This window comes from Capricornis sumatraensis, chromosome 2 (genome assembly GCF_032405125.1).
Source record: "Capricornis sumatraensis isolate serow.1 chromosome 2, serow.2, whole genome shotgun sequence".
Lineage (NCBI taxonomy): Eukaryota > Metazoa > Chordata > Mammalia > Artiodactyla > Bovidae > Capricornis > Capricornis sumatraensis.
This window is the reverse complement of record NC_091070.1, coordinates 171203171-171216628: the sequence shown is the minus strand read 5'-3', so window position 1 is coordinate 171216628 and position 13458 is coordinate 171203171. Positions and strand designations below refer to the sequence as shown.

Here is a 13458-nt window from a genome sequence, read left to right as displayed (position 1 = left end):
TATATACCTAAAGACCTATATATAGAAAACTATAAAACTATAAAACACTGGTGAAAGAAATCAAAGAGGACACTAATTGATGGAGAAATATACCGTGTTCATGGATCAAAAGAATCAATATAGTGAAAATGAGTATATTACCCAAAGCAATCTACAGATTCAATGCAATCCCTATCAAGCTACCAGTGGTATTTTTCACAAAGCTAGAACAAATAATTTCAAAATTTGTATGGAAATACAAAAAACCTTGAATAGCCAAAGCAATCTTGAGAAAGAAGAATGGAACTGAAATAATCAACCTGCCTGACTTCAGGCTCTACTACAAAGCCACAGTCATCAAGACAGTATGGTACTGGCACAAAGACAGAAATATAGATCAATGGAACAAAACAGAAAGCCCAGAGATAAATCCATACACCTATGGACACCTTATCTTTGACAAAGGAGGCAAGAATATACAATGGAGTAAAGACAATCTCTTTAACAAGTGGTGCTGGGAAAACTGGTCAACTACTTGTAAAAGAGTGAAACTAGAACACTTTCTAACACCATACACAAAAATAAACTCAAAATGGATTAAAGATCTAAATGTAAGACCAGAACCTATAAAACTCCTAGAGGAGAACATAGGCAAAACACTCTCCGAACATACATCACAGCAGGATCTTTAATGACCCACCTCTCAGAATATTGGAAATAAAAGCAAAAATAAGCAAATGGGACCTAATTAAAAAAAGCTTCTGCACAACAAAGGAAACTATAAGCAAGGTGAAAAAGCCTTCAGAATGGGAGAAAATAATAGCAAATGAAGCAACTGACAAAGAATTATTCTCAAAAATATACAATAAAATCCTTCAGCTCAATTCCAGAAAAATAAATGACCCAATCAAAAAAGAGGCCAAAGAACTAAACAAATATTTCTCCAAAGAAGACATACAGATGGCTAACAAACACATGAAAAGATGCTCAACATCACTCATTATCAGAGAAATGCAAATCAAAACCACAATGAGGTACCATTTAACACCAGTCAGAATGGCTGCGATCCAAAAGTCTACAAGCAATAAATGCTGGAGAGGGTGGGAGAAAAGGTAACCCTCTTACACTGTTGGTGGGAATGCAAACTAGGACAGCCACTATGGAGAACAGTGTGGAGATTCCTTTAAAAATTGCAAATAGAACTGCCTTATGACCCAGCAATCCCACTGCTGGGCATACACACCGAGGAAACCAGAATTGAAAGAGACACGTGTACCCCAATGTTCATCGCATTGCTGTTTATAATAGCCAGGACATGGAAACAACCTAGATGTCCATCAGCAGATGGATAGATAAGAAAGCTGTGGTACATATACACAATGGAGTATTACTCATCCATTAAAAAGAACACATTTGAATCAGTTCTAATGAGGTGGATGAAACTGGAGCCTCTTATACAGAGAGAGTGAAGTAAGCCAGAAAGAAAACCACCAATATAGTATACTAATGCACATATATGGAATTTAGAAAGATGGTAATGATAACCCTGTATGCAAGACAGCAAAAGAGACACAGATGTATAGAACAGTCTTTTGAACTCTGTGGGAGAGGTGAGGGTGGGATGATTTCGGAGAATGGCATCGAAACATGTATATTATCATATGTGAAACGAATCGCCAGTCCTGGTTTGATGCAGGATACAGGATGCTTGGGGCTGGTGCCCTGGGATGACCCAGAGGGATGGTATGGGGAGGGAGGTAGGAGGGGCGTTCAGGATGGGGAATACATGTATACCCGTGGTGGATTCATGTCAATGTATGGCAAAACCAATACAATATTTTAAAGTAATTAGCCTCCAATAAAAATAAATAAATTTATACTAAAAACAAGCAAACAACAACAACAAAAAAAAACTACCACGAAATAAATAAATAAATAAAATGAAAATGAAAATGATTAGGCTTCCACCTGCTAAATCTGAAACTGGTGGTGGAGTCAAGCCAGTTTTGTTTTAATAAGCCCTCAGGGCATCTGATGCACACTCGAATTTGAGAACCACTGTCTTAGCCCATGGAGTAGCAACGATGGAAGCCATATCACTCTGTATATTTTAAACAAGTTAATAACACCTCTTTGAGCAATGATTTTTTTTCCTACAGTGATAATACTATATGGCACCATTATGGCATTCAGAGATACTAGCAAGGTTCTTTTTTTTTCCTTACTAAAAGTAAAGGGCAGATTTAGAGAATTAGAGTTGTCAAGTGATAAAGTGTTGAAGTAGACTCTAAAATCATCAAGAAAATCTTGGATTATATTCTGAATATTTTATTTTAAAGATAGGAAAAGGATGAACTTGCTAAGAGAGTAGATCTGAAAAGTTCTCATCACAGACACAGAAGAAGATAACTATGTGAGGATGAATGTTAACTAGACTTACTGTGGTGATCATTTTCCAATATAAGGATATGTCAAATCATTATGTTGTACATCTAAGGCTAATGTTATATGTCATTTCTATCTTAATAAAAAATAAAAGTGACAAATGAAAGCAAAAAAATAAAAAAAAATTAAAGGAAAAAGAAGGTAGGATTGGTCTGGAGGTACTGTCAGATCACAGTACCTTTCTGGAATCTCTACCAGCCCAGTGGGATCTCCAGAGCAAACTTTGGCCTAGGAGTGTCTCATTGAGTGGAAATAGCTAGGCTCTTTTACTACCACCTTTCTCAGTGATAGACTTGGGGCCACCTTGAAAAAAATCATAATCTCAGCTCAAATGCTACAGAGAATCCTGAAATAGCTAGCTGAGGGAGGCTGCCAGCTAACCACCCTCCTGGCACAATCTTTTTGAAGGGGGATCTGAGTGGTACATCTCTGCATCTGCCAGGCATGGGAAAATGCTCCTGATTTTATATTAAATGAAAAAGAGATTACTTACCTCTATATGTAATATGAGTTTAATTGTGTACCTAATAATTGATAATAAAAATTATGTTTCAAACATTATGATAAATTTATTACATTGTTTGATTTAATCCACACAACTCTATGAGATTTGTACTGTTATTAACTTCATTTTACAGGAAAAAATTTATCCAGAGCTCAAGAGGTAAAGAAATGCAGGAAGTGGCCTTCAGTATGCAAGCACAGGTTTGTTTTCTGTACTAGTCTGTGCTCTATTTAGTTTTATAGAGGTACATACATAGGGAAAAGAATGAAAGAAAATAAATACACACATAAATGGTGATAGTGATTATATGGTAGGTTTGTTGTTGCTTAGTTGCTAAGTTGTATGCAACTCTTTTATGACCCATTGACTGTGGCCCACCAGGCTCCTCTGTCCATGGGATTTCCCAGGCAAGAATACTGGCATGGGGTGCCAGTTCCTTCTCCAGAGGATGTTCTTGATCCAGGAACCAGACCCATGTCTCCTGCATTGACAGGTGGATTCTTTACCACTGAGGCATTGAGGTAGCCTATATGGTAGGATGCAGGTTATTAAAATTTTTATTCCTTTATTTTCTACATTTTCTACTGTGAGATATTTTGGTTATCTATTGAGGCATAACAAACTACCCCAAACTTATTTTTATCATTCAACAATCATTTCAGAAATTCAGACAAGATATGGTGGTGATGGCTTGATGCTACTCCACCAAGTGTAGGGCCTTAGCTGCAAAGACATGAATGACTGGGACTTACTCCATCAACTGAGGAATTGGAATCATCTGGAGATTACACATGTCTGGTGCCTGGGCTGGGATGACTAAAAGGCTGGTCTTATGTGGGTCATTTGATTGGAGAACCTTTATATGCTGTGTACACTCATCAGAAAAGACCCTGATGCTGGGAGGGATTGGAAGCAGGAGGAGAAGGGGACGACAGAGGATCAGCTGGCTGGATGGCATCACCGACTTGATGGACATGAGTCTGAGTGAATTCCGGGTGTTGATGGACAGGGAGGCCTGGTGTGCTGTGATTCATGGGGTCACAAAGAATCGGACACAACTGAGTGACTGAACTGAACTGAACTGAACTGAATCTTCTCATGTGGCCTTGGATTCCGTACAGCATGACTGCCTCAAGTCAGACTTCTTAAATGGTAGCTCAGAGCTTCAAGAGCAAATTTTCCAGAAAACAAGGAGGAAGCTATGTGGTTTTCTATGACCTAGCCTTGGAAGAAATGTAGCTCATTTCTGCCATATTCTTTTGGTCACAATCCACCCAGATATGAGGGGAAGGAATATAGATTTCACATCTAAATGGAAAGATTGTAAATGAATGCTTACTATATTTAATTAATAAACTTCCAGAGGATATGGGGCTTCCCAGGTGGCACTAGTGGTAAAGAACCCACATGCCAATGCAGGAGAAGTAAGAGACACGAGTTCTATCCCTGGGTCAGGAAGATACCCTAGAGAAGGAAATGACAACCCACTCCAGTATTCTTGCCTGGAGAATTCTAGTACAGAGCAGCCTGGTGGGCTACAGTCTATAGGGTCACAAGAGTCAGACACAATTGAAGTAACTTAGCATGCATGCACCAGAGGACATATTTGCATAATCAGAAGAAAGTAAAATTTAGACATTAAACAATCCCAGTTTAATTTTTATTATGGAATAGATTTGGCAAAAAACCTGTGTGTGTGTGTGTGTGTGTGTGTGTGTGCCTGTGTGAGTGTGTGTATTTTTAACTTATGTAATTTAGTAGTAGAGAATCTGAGCTCTCTCATACTAATACCTACATTTTCTAGATTTATCTATAATAATTGTAGGGTTAATAAAAGGCAAGATAGTAGATCCTGTATTCAAGTTTTGTGCATAGGAAAATGTTGAGGTTGCTACCACTATAAAAAATTTTCATCGGTTTACATACATCTTCAAAGGTCTATTGTACCCTTAATTCTGTTTTTTCAACTAGATAGCTGGACTGATTTTTCTGTCCAAGCCTCACTCTTTCACACAAGGATTTTCCTTTGTTTAAAAATCATAAGTGTTTCACACATGAAAGTGTTACAGAGGCTTATTTATCACATACTTTAGAATGCTTCTGTGTACCCCACTAAATAATAATGATGCAAATTTGGCTGAAAGGGAAAACCTAAGGGAAAGCCTGTCAGTTCCCCAAAATAATATTCCCAAGCCACATCTTGAGTCTTTCTTTTTAAACACTTGCCCTCAGACACTTTTTATATATTACAGAATACAAGCAGGAAGTGAGGTCAGCTTTATAATATTTAAAATTTGCCTGATACTTTTATTTTCTATGAATTTCCTTTCCAGGAGATGTGTACCAGATTGTTGAATTTTTAAATTATTTCATCAGGAAACAATATTCCTGTAGAGTAGGGGAGAAATGTTTGGTGTGTGTCAATTAAATACAACAAAATACAATAAAAGTAAATCCTCTCAATTTTTTCCTTGAGATTGAAACCAAGGAAAAATCAGTGAAACCACTATGGATAGTCAAAAGTTAAGTGTGGACTTTGGAATCAGACCTGAATTTGTATTTAGCTGCAACACTTAGACAAAGTGTTTCTGGTTCTGCAAGAACTTTAAATTATTGAGCCTGACTGTCATCAACTATAAAGCAGTTCAGTTCAGTTCAGTCACTCATTTGTGTTGGACTCTTTGTGACCCCATGGGCTACAGCAAGCCAGGCCTCCCTGTCCATCACCAACTCCTGGAGCTTGCTCAAACTCATGTCCATCGAGTTGGTGATGCCATCCAACCATCTCATCCTCTGTCATCCCTTTCTCCGCCTGCCTTCAGTCTTTCCCAACATCAAGGTCTTTTCCAATGGGTGATTTCTTTGCATCAGGTGACCAAAGTAGTGGAGTTTCAGCTTCAACATTAGTCCTTCCAGTGAATATTCAAGACTGATTTCCTTTAGGATTGACTGGTTAGATCTCCTTGCAGTCCAAAGGACCCTCAAGAGTCTTCTTCAACACCACAGTTCAAAAGCATCAATTCTTTATCCCTGTAAAGTAGGGATAATAATATTTTTCTTATAGGTAAATTGTGAGACTTGAAAGAGGTGTAGATTAAACATTTTACTTGGTACTTAGCTCATAGAAAATCATGTAAAAGTAGCAATGATTATTTTATTACATTTTAGCATAACTTGATAGAATTAGAGTTCTATTTTTATAGTATTTAATAAAAATATATTTGGATCAATCAGAAGTCAGCTTGAGAAATCCAGCTGATATATGAAAAGGTGATTTATTACTTTAAAGTTTTAACTTCACTATTTACCTATTCTGAAGGAATCATAACATACTTTCTCTTAAAACCCACAAATTCCAGCTAACTAAGAGGACATACAAAGTCAGCTGAGAAAAAGATGAATGTGTGTTTACAAGAATCTGCCCAATAGATAAATATTTCATATGCTCAATGATTTTCATATAATTTATTTTAATTTAGCTTAGTATGGTACTTGTCATAAGGTATATATCCATTAATAAATATTCACTGAATTAAAGCATATCCATCTTTTTACTGATTTATATGAGTTTTTCATATGTTAAATATACAAACCACTTGTCAGTTTTATATGTTGTGAATATCTTTCTCCAATTTGTCATTTTCTTACAATATTGTTTTCCTTATGCTTTTATTTGCTTGTGTTCCCTCTATTAAAAAGATTATTTTATGCTTAAAAATGCCACCTTCATCTCTTTACATTTAAATGTTTGTTCATCTGCAAGGAAGCATGTGTTAGGGTGATATGTCTCCCATTTATCTCAGAGACTATTCATGCAAGAAATGAGTGTAAAGGGGTTATGTAACTTGCCTTAGTTTATATAGTCATTAGCAGATCTGGGATTCTAACTAGGGAGGCTAATTCTAACACAATCTTAACCCTGCATTGTAAGTATCCCAATTTAATATTTGAAACACAGAACATTTTATTTCTACCTCAGAAACTGACTTTTCCTGTTCTTCTTTATATCAGTGACAAATCATTTTACTGCTATTACACTTGGAAAAATTTGAATACCTAGTACAATGGCCTGCAAACCCTACAGTAAGATCAGATGCCTTTGATCTCATCTTGCACAGTACTCTTTCCTTCTTTTATTTTTTTTTAACCTTGTGCTCAGCACTGATCTTAAATACTCTAAGCTTATTTCCATCTTATTTCTGTGGAGAGTGATATTAGAAATAAGGAGAAAAAATGTGAGAGGTACTAGTGAGTCAAAACCAGCACAATTCTGAAACTGATTGAGTTGGAGGGACTCAAGGTCATTTGGAATGAGAAAGTGCCATTAGTGTAAATAAGGAATGCTAGGAGATGACAGTTGGAAAACACTTGGAAAATTGTGAACGGTTTTCACAACAGTACTTTTGAGTTTTTAATTTGAGATGGCATTGGTAGTCAGGATATATGGAATTTGGACTTAGCAGAGAAGTCAGGACTGAAAATGAAGTTTTTGGACTGTGTAAGAATAATCAAATGTGGCAGTTAGAATGAGAAAATAGCTTGGGGCTACACTCCAAAATCACTCAATTTTTGGAGACAGAAAGGATATTGATAAAATTAGCTTACTTCAGTGGAAAAAAATGCCGGGGTTTTTTGGTTTGTTTTTGTTTTAGAGTGGAAGAAACATGAAGTCTGTAATTTGAGCAGAAGGAGCCAATGGAATAGTAAAGGAAGATGAATTTTTTATTTAACTTTCTTTCTAGAGCAGGTAAACAGTGAAAGATTTGGAAAATAGAACATTAATCTTGCTATTTGAAGTACTTTGTCAAAATTTTTTTCTTTTTTTCTATTTTTACTACTTCCAGACCTTCACTTATGTGTGACAGCATTAAAAAATCAGACTTTGTTTTCTAATGGGAGGATTTTCTTAACTGACAGTATTTTACATTATATGCATAAATGCACTGGCCTATCCCATGAAGACTTGGCTTTCTTCTCACTGGGTGTGTGACATGTTGATGGCCAAGTATTATCAAGTTATGGTTTGAATTCTCCCTTTGAGGGAGAGAGTTAAACCTGAAGACCTTTCTTCACATTCCCTTCCAGATCTGGAATTCTGTGAATATGTGCCAGTCCACATTACTCTTTTGAAAGTTCTGAATTATAAAATGAGGTTTATAGTTATTTTTCTTGAGATCATTTAGATAAATTTTATTTTTAATGTGTTTTTTGTCAACAACTATTTTTGAAGTCTCACCATGTATCAGTTTAAGGTTAATTACATAATAAAAATTCAATGAATGTTCATTTCTATTAATATTATTAAAAAGTATCATGTCTCTCCAAAGACAATGGAGAGGAGTATAATGCAAATAATAGTATGAAGAAAATAATTTGCTCATCACATACATTACTGTAACTTAAATGCTCAAACAATGCTTCAAACATTTTCACTGAGTGAAAATATTTTAATGAGTCAAGTTATTAATAAGAAAACCACCACTGATTGATTATATATACAGTCCATGACACTGTGCTTTAATTATGTATTGGACCCATGAAACATATGTGTTAGAGGAGAATCAATTACTGAACTACCATGAAATGGTCCACTGCAGCCAGTTCAATAGTGCAGTTGCTGGAAAAAAACGTATTTATTGGAGTGACCTACAAGAAAGATTGAGTTGAGTTTGCAAGTGTCTTACTGTAGGTAAATGTCCTTTCTGTCTTTCATGGTCAAGTGGTAGAAGATTGGTTATAACTGAACAGTCTGTCATCTATTCCTACATTCCAACCATCTGAGAGCTGCTCTTTGCTTTTTCGTGTGCTCTGTTGCTAGAAATCACACTTCAGTTTTCTCTGGGTGCATAAACTGGCTGACAGTCAGGGAATCAATATATCCTGTTGCACAGTGTTCAAACCTGCTATTAAGAGAAAAGTAATGCTAAAGATGTGTTTCCTTGCAGGATAGTGTGGAATTGATCACTTCTCTGCTTCACAGTGGAGCTGATATACAGCAGGTTGGATATGGTGGCCTCACGGCCCTGCATATTGCTACAATTGCTGGTCACCTAGAGGTAAGTCACACCTTGGTCACCTGCAAAAACAAATCTGCCTCTTTGGAATCTTGTTTTTAACTGTTTTCAAATGCTGACTTTTGAAATTCTAGGAGCTGGTTTAATTTTAGCTAATGAATCCACACATTTTGAGGGAGACTGAAATAAGCTGTATAGATGTTCTTTTGATAGGAAATTCAGTTTCGTAACAGTGTAATCAAGTATTTATTAATATAAAGATGGCTAGATACATAGAGGCTATATAGCACTGAGAGACTTCCCAGGTGCTGCAGTGGTAAAGTATCCACCTGTCAAGCAGGAGGCATCAGAGATGCAGGTTTGATTCCTGGGTCAGGAATATCCCCTAAAGAAGGAAATAGCAACCTACTCCAGTATTCTTGCCTGGAAAATTCCATGGACACAGTCCATAGAGCAGCAAAGAATTGGACATGACTGAGCAACTAAGTAGCAGCATATAGCAGTTATTAGAAACATAGATACTGGAGTCAGGCAACTGTTGCTACCACTTGCTAGATTTACGTCAAGCAAGTTACTGTATCTTCAAACATCTGTTTTCCTCATTATAAAATAAAAATGATAGGCCCATCATAGTGATTAAATTAGATGATCCATATAAAAGACATTGCAGATTGTTTCACTCAAGGTAAAGACTCAGTGAAAAATTATTCAGTAATTCATTCACTCATGCATTATTTGATTTATTAATCAACTATTGTATACCAGATATTGTTCTAGTTGCTGAGGTGACTGTAACACGTAAGACAGGAAATATTTTGGAATTTAGTTTTAGAGAACAAAACAAGCAATAAGGAAAAAAATATTATATAATGTTAGTTGTGAATATAAGAAAAATAATAAAATGAGGTAAAATGGAAACAGCATGAAGAAGTAGGCACCATTTTAAACAAGCTATATAGTGAAGCTATGATTAATATATGTAATAGTACCTGCAAAGCCCTGAGGCAGAGACAGCTAAGTGTATTTGAAGGGCACAAGTAAGTCAAAGTCATTAGTATATATGAGCTGGAAGTATAGTGATGGACATGAGGTCAGGTGACAGTTACAAATAAAATTGCAAAGTGTTTTAAAGGCCATAGAAGGGACTCTGGCTCTTATCTAAAATTTAATTGTTGAAATATTATTTTATATATGAGGAACACTTTAATTTGAATTATTTAATTTATTGCAGAAATCCTCATGAAATAGTTTTTATCATCACTGCCATTTAATAGATATGAAACCAAGGCTGTTATACCAGTAATTATCATTACAGATTACAAAGCCATGGAGGAAAAAAATGCCATGTTTGGAATTCTGGTCATTTTACTCAAACTCCCATGATTTTCACATGCTATTAATTGTGGTACCCACATGTAACGTGTCTGACTCTTTGCAATCCCATGGACTGCCAGGCTCCTCTGTCCATGGGATTCTCCAGGCAAGAATATTGGAGTGAGTTGCCATTTCCTTCTTCAGGGGATCCTCTCGACCCAGGGATCAAACTCGGGTCTCCTGCACTGCAGACAGATTCTTTACCAACTGAGCTATGAGGGAAGCCCAGTGTGAAAGTGAAAGTTACTCAGTCCTGTCTGACTCTTTGCAACCCCAAGGACTATATATATAGTCCATGGAATTCTCCAAGCCAGAATGTTGGAGTGAGTAGCCTTTCCCTTCTCCAGGGGATCTTCTCAACCCAGGGATGGAACCCAGGTCTCCCACATTGCAGGCAGATTCTTTACCAGCTGAGCCACAAGGGAAACCCATGTAAATGCAACATTGTAATAAATGAGCAGTCTTGTGTCTTCATTATTAAGTCATTATCTATTTCTCTCTTTTAATCATTTTGCAAGTTAAGGTATACCTTCCTCACTAACACACAGGCACAACTGTGAACAAACAGAACTGCATGTAAAATCACACATAAAACCTGTAAAATAGGTGTGTGTCATCCCTCTTAACAGTGTCAATTCAAAGGTCTCTTCATTCAATAAATGTTAACATATCTCGTTGGGAGTAAAATAATTTCCTTTGTGTTGACATTTCCGCTCCTTACTGTATTTCCCTGAAAATAGATTATCTCATTTCCCAGAATATAAAGCTTTTTTATGATATTCATTATAAATATAAATGAATTTGTATTACTTATTAGGAGAAGAGAAATCCCATTAGAATCACTTAAATATAAATATTATCCAAAAAAGAAACTGACTGATATCAGTGATAAACTAAATGGAAGGTAAATATACAGAAATCTGGGTAGAAGAATTGATGAGGTAGACATTAAGTCCCAGTAAAATACATTCAACCTCTTAATGCCAGGAAACATTTTGCAAAAAAAATCCTTTTTGTTTAACATTTAACTGATTACATTTGTGAGTGATAGAATTATAACAGGGTCAAAAGCAAGATGGTTGAGTTTGGTGTCTTTGTCTACTATTCAAATAACTGTTTTCTTGCTTTCTAAATCATAGTAGGGAAGTAAGAATTATATCAATTCTGCCAGCCATAGGTCAAATTTTACTAAATAATTCCAAATAGACATCTACTCCTCTGGTGCAATTCTCCAAGAGTTTTCCAACTTTCTTCATTAGCTCTGGTGTAATATTTAATGACTTTTATAGTCAATCATGAATACTGCCATAATAAGGTATATATACATTAATCTTTATTCTTTTATCTATTGGACTAATTTAGTTACAGATCTTATAGGAAGATTGTGTTTAAAAAACCTGAAAGCATCATTTTCAAAATACAGATTTTTTCTTTGAATTATTTCTTTCAAGTTAGTAATTGCAGTACCGACTATATATTCATTCATTCATTCATTTAACAAATATTTTTCAACCTCTAGTTTTCCATAGTCTTTTGTTAGAATATGGGAATGATACAAGAAAATAAGACTTAGTTTCTCCTCCTAAAGACTTTAAATCATAGCCAAACATAGAAAATGGAAAATATATATAAAGAATTCAAAAGTAAAATAGCAATATAGTCATATGTATAGGAAAGGAAAGAGTCAAAGAACAGAGCAGGTTTGATATTAGGAAAAATTAGAAATATGATCATTGCATAATATGTGCAAAGAACAGAGAAAAGTGTGAGGATTTCACTGGGGATTGAGATCAAGGTAGATTAGAAGATTTTGGGAAGGGTTTCTGAGAAGTTGTTTAAAATCAGGCTGAAAAGTGGTAGAACTGGACAGAGAAAGGAAGAGGAATTATGTCTAAAACTATGAAAGAAAAATGAGTCAAGTACATTTCAGTGCAGTTCAGTTCAGTTCAGTCGCTCAGTCATGTCCGACTCTTTGAGACCCCATGAATCACGGCACGCCAGGCCTCCCTGTCCATCACCATCTCCTGGAGTTCACTCAGACTCACTTCCATCAAGTCCGTGATGCCATCCAGCCATCTCATCCTCGGTCATCCCCTTCTGCTCCTGCCCCCTATCCCTCCCAGCGTCAGAGTCTTTTCCAATGAGTCGGCTCTTTGCATGAGGTCGCCAAAGTACTGGAGCTTCAGCTTTAGCATCATTCCTTCCAAAGAAATCCCAGGGTTGATCTCCTTCAGAATGGACTGGTTGGATCTCCTTGCAGTCCAAGGGACTCTCAAGAGTCGTCTCCAACACCACAGTTCAAAAGCATCAATTCTTCAGCGCTCAGCCTTTTTCACAGTCCAACTCTCACATCCATACATGACCACAGGAAAAAACCATAGCCTTGACTAGGCAGACCTTAGTGGGCAAAGTAATGTCTCTGCTTTTGAATATACTGTCTACGTTGGTCATAACTTTTCTTCCAAGGAGTAAGCGTCTTTTAATTTCATGGCTGCAGTCACCATCTGCAGTGATTTTGGAGCCCAAACAAATAAAGTCTGACACTGTTCCCACTATTTCCCCATCTATTTCCCATGGAGTGATGGGACCAGATGCCATGATCTTCGTTTTCTGAATATTGAGCTTTAAGCCAACTTTTTCACTCTCCTCTTTCACTTTCATCAAGAGACATTTTAGCTCCTCTTCACTTTCTGCCATAAGGGTGGTGTCATTTGCATATCTGAGGTGATTGATATTTCTCCCAACAATCTTGATTCCAGCTTGTGTTTCTTCCAGCCCAGCGTTTCTCATGATGTACTCTGCATAGAAGTTAAATAAGCAGGATGACAATATACAGCCTTGATATACTCCTTTTCCTATTTGGAACCAGTCTGTTGTTCCATGTCTAATTCTAACTATTGCTTCCTGACCTGCATACAGATTTCTTAAGAGGCAGGTTAGGTGGTCTGGTATTCCCATCTCTTTCAGAATTTTCCACAGTTGATTGTGATCCACACGGTCAAAGGCTTTGGCATAGTCAATAAGGCAGAAATAGATGTTTTTCTGGAACTCTCGTGCTTTTTCCATGATCCAGCAGATGTTGGCAATTTGATCTCTGGTTCCTCTGCCTTTTCTAAAACCAGCTTGAACATCAGGGAGTTC

At 36.5% G+C, this 13458-nt stretch overlaps 1 protein-coding gene across 1 annotated transcript in view; it reads left to right on the top strand.

Annotated features, from left to right (window-relative positions):
- The window catches only part of TNNI3K (TNNI3 interacting kinase), a 344134-nt gene that overhangs the window by 29399 nt on the left and 301277 nt on the right, over positions 1-13458 (top strand). Inside the window, exon 5 of the mRNA XM_068966744.1 lies at positions 8875-8985. Within this exon, the coding sequence (XP_068822845.1) occupies positions 8875-8985 (111 nt within the window). The remainder of the gene's footprint in view (positions 1-8874; positions 8986-13458) is intronic.